Genomic DNA, 15,015 nt, shown 5'->3' on the forward strand with positions numbered 1-15,015 from the left:
AGCCCTCTGGTCCATCTGGGCAGATGTTTAAATTGTGTACCGTGAGAAAATAACTGAATCGTTTGACTGACCCGAAGGGATGAGGGGGGGGGGGAGGTTGGTTTTTTTTAAACGTAACTTCTTTATAATGTATTCAATTTGAGGCAACATAATATTGATTTGAAACAGTTTATCCCTAGCCTTAAGATATAGCTTAAAATGAACATCGGATATAGAACGATTAAGATGGGCCAGGGAGGGCGTCAAGATGGGGACGAATTCAAGTGTTGAATGTCTGCCCCAGGGGGAGCCAGATACACCCTCGTGGTTTGCGAGTGGTAATTAGACGAGTGTCGAGGGGGCGGGTGTGATCCGCCCCTTGACTGGGCTGGGTGCTCCCCTGGCAGGCATGAGTTACCTCTCTTGGGGGGTGGGGAGGATTGATACGTGGGGTGATCTCTGTACAGCTGCACCCCTGGGCACTCTACAGCACAACTTGACAGCCTGTCGGATATACATCATAGTCTGACAGACAGCACAACATCATAGTCTGACAGACAGCACAACATCATAGTCTGACAGACAGCACATCAAAGTCTGACAGCACAACATCATAGTCTGACAGACAGCACAACATCATAGTCTGACAGACAGCACAACATCATAGTCTGGCAGACAGCACAACATCATAGTCTGACAGACAGCACAACATCATAGTCTGACAGACAGCACATCAAAGTCTGACAGCACAACATCATAGTCTGACAGACAGCACAACATCATAGTCTGACAGACAGCACAACATCATAGTCTGACAGGCAGCACAACATCATAGTCTGACAGGCAGCACAACATCATAGTCTGACAGACAGCACAACATCATAGTCTGACAGGCAGCACAACATCATAGTCTGACAGGCAGCTCAACATCATAGTCTGACAGACAGCACAACATCATAGTCTGACAGACAGCCCAGCATCATAGTCTGACAGACAGCACAACATGACTGATATAACTAATAGCACCGTGTGACAGAAAGTGTGACATGTATCACATTCTGATAGATAGCACATTGTGACAGATAAAAGAGCAACCTATGACAGTATAAGAGGTGTTGGGTCTATGCAATTCAGTGGAGAGGTGGATGGTTTGACGAAAGGCCACGACGTCACATCTGAAGTGCGAATGTTCCAGAAAAAAATTTAAAGGTCTGAGACAGAAAAAAGTGCATCCGAAATGGATCGACTCGTTAAAATGGTATGGGAGTAATCGATACTGTTAGGATCGCGTTTAGTTGGTTTTAACTGTAATCTTGATCTATCGTTAAGAGCGTGTCGTGTCCAGGAAAAGATCGAGTACCGCGATAGATTCGGTACTGCCATATCATTGCGTTGGCTGCTGATTGGTACGTTTTAGGCCAGTTATACACGGACACATTGGTCTAGCACACGGACACATTGGTCCAGCACACGGACACATTGGTCCAGCACACGGACACATTGGTCCAGCACACGGACACATAGGTCCAGCACACGGAGTCATTAGTGATACATAGCTGACCATTGCGACATTAAGTTAATGCTGGGCCCACAACATCACATGGTGAGTACCTACACCTAACAGTTTCAATGGCTCGATACCAAATTTGTATCGGGAAGGGAATGCAGATGTGTCATGTGACCTCTGACACCCTCACCCTCACAAACAGTCCATTGGAATGACGTCATCACACGATATAGGTCAGCCGTGCACCCAACTGCCACACCCCCACACATGGAGTGACCTGTGGTCAGCCGTGTTGTAGAGTGCCAGAACAAACAACGGGCCAGTGATGGATGGTCAGTCTGGCGTTGATAGATGGTCAGTCTGACATTGATGGATGCAGGTCTGAACTTGATTGCGAAATCTATACAAATCCACCCAACACCGGCTACACGGCACCACAAAAAACCTGCGCCGTCCGCTGCGCTGTAAGGCTAACACGATAATCAGACATCGTTAAAGCCAAGTCTGTCTTTCCAGTAAAAAAGTCTGCCTGCCATTGATCATAGCCCGAGAAACGTGTAACCCAATCACTTGCCATTAATCACGGCGACAAATCCACCAAGACAAATGATTGTTCACCAGCATCTCTCTCCGTTCTGTCATTGATTTAAAACAATAAGACGGCAACATGCTAGGGAAGGATGCACGCTTTACAGTGGCGACTTGGTGCAGTGTTTGGCAGTGGGTAGGGCCACAGTTTGGCAGTGGGGGGGGGGGGGGGGGGGGGTGTCACTGTATGGCAGTAAGGGGGGGGGGCAGGGTTTGTCACAGGTGAGTGATAGTCACATGGCAGGGATGAGGGCAGGAGGAGGGGGCAGGGTTTGTTTACATGTCTGACAGTCACCTGGCACATGAATGATAGCTGCGTCATTGGATTAGTCGTCACCTTTGAGCCAAGATGTCACGACGCTTTTTTATGCTTTTTAAAAATCCTAACCCTAACCTCTACCAGCTACACTGAGAAGAACTCTTTATTCTTGCCTGTTTAACCGCACGGCAAGGTGATAAGAATATCTGACCACCGCTCGCGTCATTCTTTGCACATCATCAACGGCACTAATAGACTGTCGACTCCATAACCTGTGATTATCACGTGATAGAACAGTTTCAATCACGCGGTGATTACCCCCTCCCCCTACACCCACGATGTTGACGGTGACAGTGTAAACTGATTAAGACAAGAGGAACAGTCCAATGGATTGAACATACTGATGCGCAGCGGCGTTAATCTATGCGTGACTGGGGTGAACAACGGATTAGAGTCACCTGGTGTCAGGGGTCGCCAGAGTTTAATGATCGTGTTTTTAGTGCGTCTGTTTTATGGCGTCACGCTCCGTGTCTTCTTGGCCGTCTTAGAGGTGTGTCGTACAGGTGGGTGTCAGGACACATGTGTGTCGTGTAGACGTGTGTCAGTGCACACGAATAGATGTGTCGTGAAGATGGGTGTTGTAACACATAGTGATGACCGTGTGTGTGACTTGTTACATGTAAGTGTGTAGTACAAGTCAGTATCTTTACACATGTGTGTCTCACACAGGTGTGTGTCTTGTATTAGCTGTGTTTGACACGTACGTGTGTATTTTGATGTTAGTACACACATAATACGCTTGTTGCGTTTGTTTCACATTTTTTTTTCGAAATCTGTTAGCTAATCTGTCAGATATGTCATCTTCCATGACACCTTCCCTCGTCACCCCCCCCCCCCCCTCAGCCCATGGCATGACAACTTGTCCTGTCACGCTTGTGTACCGTCTGTCACCGACCATTTACTTGTGCCTCGTCGTTTCATTCATGACTCGACAACCTTGAGTATGACCCGACCAGAAGTCTCCTCGCGGGTAATTCACGTTTGGGCCGTCAGCCCGACGAGAAAAATGGATTTGGCATCGTGGCGTCTAAGCTAGATACACCTAACAACGTTAGTCGGCACTTTCAGTGCCATTTCGCGGCCACCATGTCCCGCTGTTCTCTATCGTCCCTGACTGGACTTCCTAATTTCATTATCCTCCGATAAAGCGCAGCAGTCCGACAGTGGGGGAGAGGGGATGGGATAACGGGAGGGAAAAAATTCCCAGCAACAAAGAGCGGATTCCCATCGCTTCTTTTACCGAGGTGCCGATCGAGGGAGAAATGTTCTACCTGAATAATTCATGGCGCCCAAGATGAGTTTTGCTAAATATGAGTCGAGGTCCGGGCTAAAATGTCTCTAATCAGCTGTTATGGCTGGGTCTGTAGTGTAAACGACACGACGCTAACTTCCACTACCACCCGGCTCCCAGAGGATTTAACTTTGGCCTGTCCCAGTAAATGGATTTTGGAGTCTTCGTATTGATCGTATGGCAAGAAAAATCTTTGGGACTTTTGTTCGGTTTTGTTTTTTTATCAATCAGATTTGGTATAAAATATAATGGGGCCCATTGTGTAGTTTTAAAACGTTTGAGAATCACACAGGAACACGGCGAGTTGTGTGTGTTGGTGTGTGCGTTGGTGTGTGTGTGTATGTTATTATTCTTACTGCCTCGCTAATGTTGTTTTGATTGTATGTTGGTGTTTCTTCTGTTTGTTTTAATATCATCTACATTGTGTGTTGGCTGTTTTTTTTTTATCTACCACAGTTTGTTTTAATGAAATCTGAATGTCTATTCTAGAGGCTATGCCGCCATCTTTTTTTATAACCGTCTCTACGTTTTGTTGAAATATAATTAATTAAACATCTATCTACATAGCTTTGTTCTATTGCACATTTCATGTCGATCTATTTGGTTTTCCAAGCTTCATATCCATTCGAATGTCCGCATCACATAATATTTACATTATACAATGCCCCCCATCACACATCACACAATGCCCGCCATCACACAAGGCACTACCACACACCACAGTGTCCACACGATGTCCACACTACACAAGACACACGCACACACACGCACACCGATCAATAAAACTCAATGTGATTGAATCTTACAGACATCCCACAATAAAAAACGGTGTCTATAAATTATTGATTACATATCTCTGAATTTGTTTTTTTAACTGAAATGAATGTATGTTATATTTTCTATCGTATCTTTGAGATCAAATAACATTTGAACAATCAGTGCTAGAGATGGACAATGGTTTGGTGGGTTTGTGAGTGTCGCTAAATGTACTCACGTTCAAATATGACAGGCTCCATATTGACTAGTGCATGTGTAGTAAGTCTGTTGCTAGTGAATAGCTTCGGTGGTTGCAGTAAAATCGGTCTTTTTTAAAGGGAATTTCTTCTTTTCAAAGGAAGTTTTCTTTAATTGCTGGCTTTATGCTGCCTGTTTCTTTTTGTGTTTCCGTGTTAAAAAATGTCTAGCATGCAAGATCCGCTCAAACGTTGAGTGCTCTAAGTCACGTGATATATAACGCTCTGTGTGTAAGTGTGTGTGTGTGTGGGGGTGGGGGTGGGGTTATGCCGGGTGGGGCAAAAAATGATCGGGACAATTCAACTGGGGGGGGGGCAAGAAATGGTGGGGACAATCCAACTGGGGTGGAGCAAGAAATGATCGGGAAATCCAACTGGGTGGGGGGGGTGGGGCAAGAAATGATCGGGACAATCCAACTGCACAGCAGATTGTAATAGTCCAATCAATGGTCTTTTGTTTCACGCCGTTTGGTCGCGCGGCAGTATTGTGTCCTTGGGTCAATGCCGTCCCCGGCCCGCCGGCCCGTTAATTTGATTACTTGGGTGGAATTATCACGCTTACCCACCAAGGAGCGCGGCAGGGCAAGTCAATGCATGCAGTTTCGTAGATGAAATTGGAATAATTGATTCGGTCATGGCGCTACGTACAGGGCCGATGGGGTCCTCATCCCGGGTGGTCAGTGTATTTTTAGCATCGCTTCCTGCAGTAACGACTTTGGCTGTTTCAGTCAAGTGGACAATTTGAATAATACCGTATCTATTAGAATAAATGCCCATTTTTTCTTTATGGCATTGTTTGCTTTTACTAGAACAAAAAAAGTATTTTTTATGGTGAAATAATATATTGTTTCGGATTATCGAGTCAATATTTTAATCATTCACCGCGGTATAGTTTTTAATGAAACACTTTCACCTCGATCCTGCTATAGTCTCATGCGCAGACCTTTTTATTGCCAACAGCTGTCGTAAGTTTGTCCTTCGCAATGTGTTCGCTAGCACGGAAGTCAAGATTTTAAATTCAATTCTTCCAGAAAATCTGGCCAATTGAAACGGCAAATTGGCATAAGGGCGCAGGCAATCTGAACAACTCTCTATTATGGAAAGGTAAACTGGAAACGGGACAAAAGACCGTTTCGATTATTACAGCGAGCCGATCCAAGTTTTTTGAACGCACTAACTGTGGCTTTGAAACGGCAGAACCTCGACCAATTGTTGGCAAAAGATGCATTGAAAGTAATGTTCGCCCCTCTACAAAACAGCCTGAAGAAAAGAGAATTTAGCTTTTAGAAGGGCGCTATTGGGTACTGTGGACAGATTAGATTTTGTAAAAGAGCAGCGATTGTTGGGGGGGGGGGGGGGGGGGGGGGCTTGACGCGGCCACGCTGAATGAAAACCTGCACACATTTTCGTACCCGCCGTGCTAAATGGGCGTTTGGGACTTACACATGGGAGAAAACTCCACCGTAGGATATTTTAAAAAAAAAAACCTACCGAAATGGTGATTGTTGGTTTGCGATCAGATGTTAGAGATGGCGTATCTTGAGATTCTTGACTTAGAAACTACGGACTTCTAAATAATGTCCCCAAATAGCGGAGAAACGTAATCTTCATTTCTTACACCTGGTGCTGGGAGAAACAAGATCTCAGATCTAAAAGATTGCGTAATTTGCCGAGTCCCGGGCGGGGTGGAGGCCCAGCGCTAAACGATCTGGTTGTTGTAGTGGAGATTTGAACACTTTTGAAAAGGGAAATAAAAATCAACGACGGCATCGCTTACGTTACCGCGGTACTTGTGTGAGGTTGAGGGCGGGCAATTGAAACCCAAAGTCGGGTTTAATTTTTCTAATCATTTAAAAAAAAACGGAATTGTTAGTTTTTCTGAAGGGTCTTTTAAATGGTTTTGTGAGCGTTGAATTGGCGAGCTATGGGACGGGGCCGACACGGTCCGCGGTAAGGTGTATTGTGCTAGTGTCACAATCCCCCCTCCCACAGAATCAAAGTGTCACTTTAATGGCCAGCGTGTAGCACGGTAGCCGGCTTTACATCGCGTTTATTTACTCTGTACCGACAAACGGTATTTACGCATAAAAAACTGACTTTTCCAGCATTTCATGGCTGAGAGGAACCGTTGACACCGGGCTGGGTTGCTAGTAGGATTAACATAACAGTGGTGTGTGGCTACGGGTTCGCTAGACCACGGGATGAAAGGGCACCGTGAATATATGTTGGTGCGTGGATGAAAGGGCACCGTGAATGTATGTTACTGTACAGGGCCGCTCAAGCAAGAAATAGATAGCTTATTATTTTCTATTTAGATTCGGGTTGGTTGTAATGTATGCGTGGGGTAAAAGCTCCCCCACCCCCCACCCCACTCATAGCTTGACGCCTAGTTCTAGTCTAATTAAAGTTCTGTGAAGTCACACGTTGATGCAAGTCTCTTATTTAAAAGTAACAGACTGTGGCTATTGCGAGGCTGTCCATTTACAGTCAGCAAAAATGGTTACCAATCAAACGATTTTTAACGATAAAATATATTTACAAAAAAATAAAAATGACCACAATCCGACAGTATTTATTTATTTTCGGATGTAATTTCAGCTGTTTCATCCATCATGGCCACCAATACCCAACATTGGACACACACCGTTCTGTAAGGCGACACACACACACTGCTCTGTAAGGCGACACACTCACACTATTCTGTAAGGCGACACACACACACACACTGTCCTGTAAGGGGACAGAACCGCTGTGCCTGGGTGTCCAGATTTTAATTTATTTTCTTAATGCGAACCAAAAGTTTGGCTTTTTAAGTCAATTAGTGTCTGCTTGCCTGCAAATCGCTCCAATATTGTTTTCGTCCCATTGCCTTATTCCAATGGGATGGCTGAATGCTGGACTCTAGGCGGCCCTCACCCAAACGGGCGCCCCGCCATTGTTCCCTCTCAGCACCCCAGAGAATTGCGCCCTTCTGTCAGCCCTGCCCATATCCCCCCTTACACAATTGAGGCCCGCTCTTGATCTCTTTGTCTCCTTAGAGATCCCTCTCCAAGTGTCACCACTCCCGGTACCGTCCTGAGGGGACGGGGGCTCGCTAGATATTATTAAGGAGCAGCCGCGTGTCCGAAAATGACCACATGACATGAGGGGAATTTGAATGACCAATTGACCGATCATGATCGAGGGGTGGCACGGGGTCCGGGGGTGATTTAGGAGTCGTGGGGCTGCTCGGGCCCACCCCGGCAATGTGACACAGCCGTCCGATTAACTGGACACAATCAAAGTTATGCATAGACTGCCTGACAGTGATTCTAGCCCGGGGACGGGTAGGTCTAATGACGCCACAGGGACCTACACGGATGTGAAGGCTTGTGGGGAGGGGAGGGACGAGGCGCGGGCGAGTGTCAGTCTGATGGAAAATTGAAACTTAGCAGTGATTAGGATGCGAGCAGGGGGAGGCTGGCCTGGGGCCAGTGCTTAGGTCCTGTTCCCAAACGCCTCCGATTATCTGCCCGTCTACTTGGGGAGATGGTCAGATAGGACGAGGCCGCGACCAGCGCGCTGAGTTGGGGGGACTGCCTCCATCAGATAGCGCGAATTAACAATTATAATAACAGTTTTCAATGTACCTGTGTTCAGTGTGCTAGTTGACTCGCGATAACAGGTTTTTCCCACACGATTTTTAAAATCATTCAATAGTTTGCGCTCATAAAAATCAAATCAGGTTTTAAACTATTAAAAAAAAAAAGAAAGAAAAAATATATGACTGGGATTTGAACTTATAAAATCTTATTTTATCGCTTGGGGCTTGGAGATTTCAATACAACGAGCGTGAGAAACTGATTTTATGGTAAATAAAATTTCGCGACGTGGTTCGTTAAAAAAGTAAAAACTTGAATTCTGTTTTAGTACCTGTACACTCGGTCGTGGTCAGGAGTAACGGCTCAGGTAGCAAACCCGTTCTATAAATAAATAGGTTTTAATTCACCGCCGACGTTAGTTTTGATGAGTTATTTCCAGAAAAGCCATTATGGAAACAGAAATGTTTCGCTAATTAGATAAACAATCGGCGACATGCTACAGGAAGAGGGAGCGAGAAAGCTGTTCTAAATCTGACGTTTGTGTCTAAAGACAGGTCAGCAAGTTAGCCCGGCCGGACAGCAAATGTATCTGGTCTGTTGACAGAGTTACGCCTGTCACGATTACGGTTTGATTGGTCAAATAAACAGGTCTGGTCGCCAGTGACCTGAGCGACGTCACACCGGTCAGTGCGCGGCAAATATTTGCAGGTTTCGCCAACTGTCGGTGTAGTGCTAACGCCGGTTCACGCCAAGAAACAAACACATCAGTAAACGTGAGCCGGAGCCACGGAGCCGGATTAAAATATTGACACAGGCCCTGCTAAGTTGAAACTGTTAGCGGGGGACGGGGGAGATCTGTTTGGGGATGGGCTAACTGGGCGGGGGCTTTTGTCAGTTGGGGTTTGTGTAACGTGGGTTGTTTCCAATCACTGGACACCACGCCATAGAGCCGTCGCCCGGGGGGACAGCCCGTCCTCTACAGCGAGGTGATGGCATGTGTAAATACCCAAACACCTTGCCGGACTGCCGGCACATCGCGTGCCCTCACCGGCAAGTGGCATTTATGACTAGGGAGGTAAGAAAAACCTTGACTCCGATTTAAGCTCAGCTCCCGTAAACTAAGCTCCCATGCAGATCTCGCCCACAGGGACCGGTTATCAATTTCTGATTTCGTCCTGACCTGCGGCCAGTTTTTTTATAATGTGATGGTCAGCGTGGTAATGACATGTCACGGCGACCCACAGCGGCGCGTGGGTGCAGCGCTGACCCCTTCAGGGGGAAATGACGTCACGTTTCTATGTTTTAATTTCCTGGTCATTCAGATGCCTGCTGACCAGTGGAGGATGACACGTGGTCCCAGAGGGGATTGCTTCGCATTATTTCATGACGACATTTTGATTTATTGGATTTTTAAATCTATTACGGACGTTTGGATACACACGTCTATTTATATTCTGTGCCAGATTTTGGAGGCGTACACATGTATGAAGTGAAGATCACACACATTTTTGAAGGAAAAGTCACATATGTGTGGAGTGAAGATCACACACATGTGTGCAATAAAGATCACTCTTACGTGGATTGAAGATCACACACATATGTCGTGAAGATCACACACATGTGTTGTAAAGATCACACACATGTGCATTAAGATCACACACATGTGTCGTAAAGATCACACATATGTGGAGTGAAGATCACACATATGTGGAGTGAAGATCCCATGTGTCGGCAGCTGCTGTGTCTAGAGTGCACAGTTGCGGTGTGTCACGGCCGTCTGCCACGTCAAGACGTCTCTGACAGGTTCCATCTCCTGGCATTTAGTTCCAGAGCTCCGTCAGGTCAGCACAAGTGTCCACTTCACGCGCCGTCTACCGGCTCTTCCTGGTTGACCTTTCCCTCAATACCTGACTACCCCAGACCTCATCCCCAGCCCATAGCACCATTTCCCATCCCCAGCCCATAGCACCATTTCCCATCCCCAGCCCATAGCACCATTTCCCATCCCCAGCCCATAGCACCATTTCCCATCCCCAGCCCATAGCACCATTTCCCATCCCCAGCCCATAGCACCATTTCCCATCCCCAGCCCATAGCACCATTTCCCATCCCCAGCCCATAGCACCATTTCCCATCCCCAGCCCATAGCACCATTTCCCATCCCCAGCCCATAGCACCATTTCCCATCCCCAGCCCATAACACCATTTCCCATCCCCAGCCCATAACACCATTTCCCAGTCCCAGATCCCAGCTCTTACTTCAAACCTCGGCTGATAACAGCACGTCCCAACCCCACAACCCAAACCCTACCCCATATCCCAACTCCCAACCCATTATCCAACCCCAGATCGTGGCCCATCATCCCAACTCCAGAACCCAACCCCACAGCGCAACCCTCCACCCCAACCCCACATAACATTCCCATATCCCGACACCACATCCCAACCCCTCCCCCCGTCCCAACCCCAGTTCCCAATCCGCGCCAACCACAAGACGTACCCCAGCAAAAGTTTATGGAGCTCTGATGATTTAACCACCTTGTGGTGTGCGATAATTAGCGCGCCTTCCCCTAATGAACGAACACCATAAACAAACGAATGCAACATTGCAAACAATGAGAGATCCCAGAAAGATAACTCTGGAAGCTCTGGAACCACTCGTGGCGATATTCCCTGCCTCGGATGACTTTGTGTATTTGCCGCAGTGCCCTCAGCACGAGATAAATACATAACGTTTATCGTCTCGTGTTGGACAGTTTCCTTACACCCCTGCCCCGCGCTAAACAACACGGTACAATAAAATAACAATGCGGTGACCAACTCATCCCTGGGTCCCCCGGGGGCCCACTGAGCAGGAAAAACAGACCGCCACAATAACGTAACGATGAGCCACGGTTGGTTTTGACGCGGAGGTTCAAGAGGCGGCAGACGTTCGCATGTTTTTTTACGCGCCGTTTTTTTTTATTTGTCTGGAGTTTTCCGGTTTTTCTTCATCGTCGGTTCCACCACTACAGCGGTTCCAGAAATGTCGGAATGGCCCCGGGCCAGAACTTGGCTCCCGTTGTGGTGTTTGCTTAGCCAGCGGCTGATGGTGCTTCTGATCACTTCCAGACGGTAATGAAGGGGCCGGCATGCGCCAGAAAACTTAAGGGCTCCACCGCCGGACGTTCCTTAAGGGGGGCGGTCGGGAGGGCACGCCTCATTAGTGCTGGGACAACACTTATTCTGTCTGTAGCTGCGGTCTTTAGGCCACTCTATTAGCTCTATAGGATGTTTAACACCGCTTCTTTCAATCTAACATTTATCCCTATTTGCATAATACTTTTGTTATAGGCAAAAGTATATATATACATGCATACATACACACACACACATATATATATGTTTATATATATCTATATATCTATATCTATATCTATATATATATATATATATATATATATATATATATATATATATATATATATCTATATATCTATATATCTATATATATATATCTATATATCTATATATCTATCTATATATATATATATATATATATATATATATATATATATATATATATATATATATATATATATATATATATATATATATATATATATATATATATATATATATATATATATATATATATATATATATATATATATATATATATATATATATATATATATATATATATATATATATATATATATATATATATATATATATATATATATATATATGTATATATATATATATATATATATATATGTGTGTGTACATATATATATATATATATATGAGTGTTCTTAAATCAAACGACTAAGACAGGTCTAATACTCTAAGAAATACATTATTTACTATTCTTTAGATAGCTACTTTTAATTATAAAATTGATTTGATCCTACTTTAATTAGTAGAAGTAATCTCTCCTGTCATAGCTTTGTCTTTAAATGGTCTAAGCGATAATGTTAATGAAGACATAATCTAACAACGACATAATCCATGAATTTTTGTTTTAATTGTATTATTTTCAAAGATATAATCAAGATATTTTGTTTTGTAAGTGGTTATTTTTAAACGGTTAATGCAAGTATTTTTGTGTTGTTCTTATCATCTAACAGTTTTCATCCATTGCCTTTTGTTTTGTTATTGTTATCATCTAACTGTTTTCATCCATTACCTTTTGTTATCATCTGTTTTCATCCATTACCTTTTTTTTGTTGTTATCATCTAACTGTTTTCATCCATTACCTTTTGTTTTGTTGCAGGTTTTCTCACCAAATGGCGATCATTTATTCGGGAGTGAAAAAATGGTGAGTACAGGCCGGATGTTAATTCTAGCTTTACTGGAGATTTTACCAGAGATTTTACTAGGTTTACAAAGGTTTAACTCAAGTAGCCTCCCTTGGCTTACATACAGTTGTTGCCCTTCCTTTCGTTGGTACCTCTAGTAGCCCTTCTTAGCGCCCTTCTTAGCTGTAAGTACAATATTTCTCCCTTGTTAGTACATGGTTAACCAATAGACACAGTTCTTAGCTTATTTGCTTTGGTTTATTCACAGTAATCTCCTCTGGTTTTACTTACCATGAATTCCTTATTATTTTACTTACACTTAGTACTCTCCCTGTCTTATTTTGTTTACTCTAGATACTCTCCCCTGGCTTAACATACAGTAACTTTTCCTGTTTTTCTTGAAGTTTGATTTACTTATGGTACCCCCCCCCCCCTCCTACCCCCCCCCCCCCCATGCGCCTTCATCCCTACTTGTTTTCTTGAAATGCTTACCTCCCTTGTTTTCCCGTCCGTCTACTTATACTAACCTCCCTTTGGCTCCACGCTCGTGCTGTAGGCAATGATCCACAACGGGAGCCGCTGAGAGGCGGGGTACGGCCTAATTAACCCCTGTCTGTAATTAAAGAATTTATGCTAATAAATCATCAAGCCTCCCCCACCTCCCACATGTAGACAAACAATGCATCAAATTTTTTGGCTTCATTTTAATATTGGATGTAACAGGAAATGCGAGGTTCGGGAATGAGATATTTATATCTAATTAAGCTTTTAATTAGCCCCGGCGTGACGTCACGCTGTTAAAATTCCCCCCTGGAGCTAGAGCTGGGCAGGGTGGGGCTGGGGCGAGAAATCCTAGAGGTGCCTGGCGTGTTTTTGTTTGAGGGAAAATAAGCACAACTGACCAGCGTCCAGATTTTGGACAGGCCCCCAGCTGACGGACGGGCACCGTGATTGTTTGCTCAAAGATTTGCCGAGTTGATACTCACAATAAGCCGGTAGATGTGGGTTGGAATTAGATACATGTGAGGGTCCAGTTTTGTTTGACACTTCTGTGGGGTGGGGCTTAGGTGTGGGGTGTCGGGGTGGGGTGAGCAGGACGCTGCTTATGTTTAATGAAAATATTTTTTTTAGACTTGCTGACCACTGCATGCATTGTGGATACTTTTTTTTCTAAGACGTGAATCGTTCATGTGAAGTTCAACTGTGAATACCCAGGTACCAGTCGCCCCCCCCCCCCCCAATTTGTACCAGCGACCAGCCTCCACCGAGCACCTATCTTCGAGTCTGCCAACCCCGCCGTTCATGTCTAGCCTCATACTGGTCTCATGGGGGGAGGTAGGTCAGGAGTTATCTTTAGACCGCCAGGGGGCACTTCATGGTCCAGCAAAGACACCTGTTCCTCCCCCATCCCCCCTCATCCCACCCAGGTCACGTGTTCGCGAACTGCCCATGCAGGTCAGTCCAGTGCAAAGAGAATTTATGTAGACGATTCTAGTGGTTGCCTTGGTAACGAGGTGGAGCCTTTTCGTTGACCGAGCTGACCTCTGGTAGCATTCTCAGGCGCCTCGAAGGCGTGTGCACTCCAATGTTTTACATTGTGGCAGCCGTTATTTCAGGCTATCTGGGCATCCATATATATATATATATATATATATATATATATATATATATATATATATATATATATAGCGTGTGTTGTCTAAACAAGGACCTGAAGTACTCACGTACATTGACAATGGTCTTTAGCCGCCCTGACTGGCCGAGAACCCACAAGGAAATACAGAACAAAAAGATAATTGCCAGCGTCTTACACGTTTCAGTGCCTTCCCTTTCTGTCGCCCTCCTCGCTCTCTTCCTTCTTTCATTCCCCGCGAGTCTAGAAGGCCGAGAATTTGTCTTGCCCCATTGGTCTTCGGTTGGTCAGTTGTCCCGGAAACGGCAAGCTGTGAAGGCAATTTCATGCGCCACAAGCTCATATTGCACGCCGGTTTCTTCTCTAAGGCCGTGTACACACGATAAAGCCAGTATTTATTTTATAATTTTTCTCCGCTCACCCGTTCGCCAAATTTCGCTGGTCTTGAAGTACAACTTTTACCTACTATTAATGTTGAGTTTTAAATCTGGTATAGAATTTTGATTCGAAGAAATGCATCTTAGTTTTTAAAAAGACGAATTTTCCTTAGCAGTATCGACAGCAACGGCGATAGAATTTTAGAATCGATCTCGGCAGGCATTCCATTGGAGAATTCAATGAGAATTTGTCCTTGAATGCGCGCCATTGATTGGCTCTGGTCTAGATTGACGCTGTGGAAAGTTAATTTTGGCCCAGGCGGCATCAAAACATGACCCGATTGCCTGCTCCAGCGCCCCGTTCCCCCGCCCCCCCCAAGTTTTTTTAATCTAACCTAATCTCCAGATTTATGCCTAGTCCTATAGTAGAACCTGGCTCCAAC

The 15,015-nt window shown here is 45.0% G+C and overlaps 1 protein-coding gene across 1 annotated transcript in view; it reads left to right on the plus strand.

Moving 5' to 3' along the window:
* Nucleotides 1-15,015, plus strand: part of LOC131943096 (homeobox protein Meis1) — a 121,348-nt gene that overhangs the window by 52,684 nt on the left and 53,649 nt on the right. The window contains exon 7 of the mRNA XM_059303122.1: nt 12,538-12,582. Coding sequence (XP_059159105.1) covers nt 12,538-12,582 — 45 coding nt within the window. The remainder of the gene's footprint in view (nt 1-12,537; nt 12,583-15,015) is intronic.

This window comes from Physella acuta, unplaced genomic scaffold (assembly GCF_028476545.2).
Source record: "Physella acuta isolate Inbredline_101_S28 unplaced genomic scaffold, ASM2847654v3 ptg000038l, whole genome shotgun sequence".
NCBI classification, from domain to species: domain Eukaryota; kingdom Metazoa; phylum Mollusca; class Gastropoda; family Physidae; genus Physella; species Physella acuta.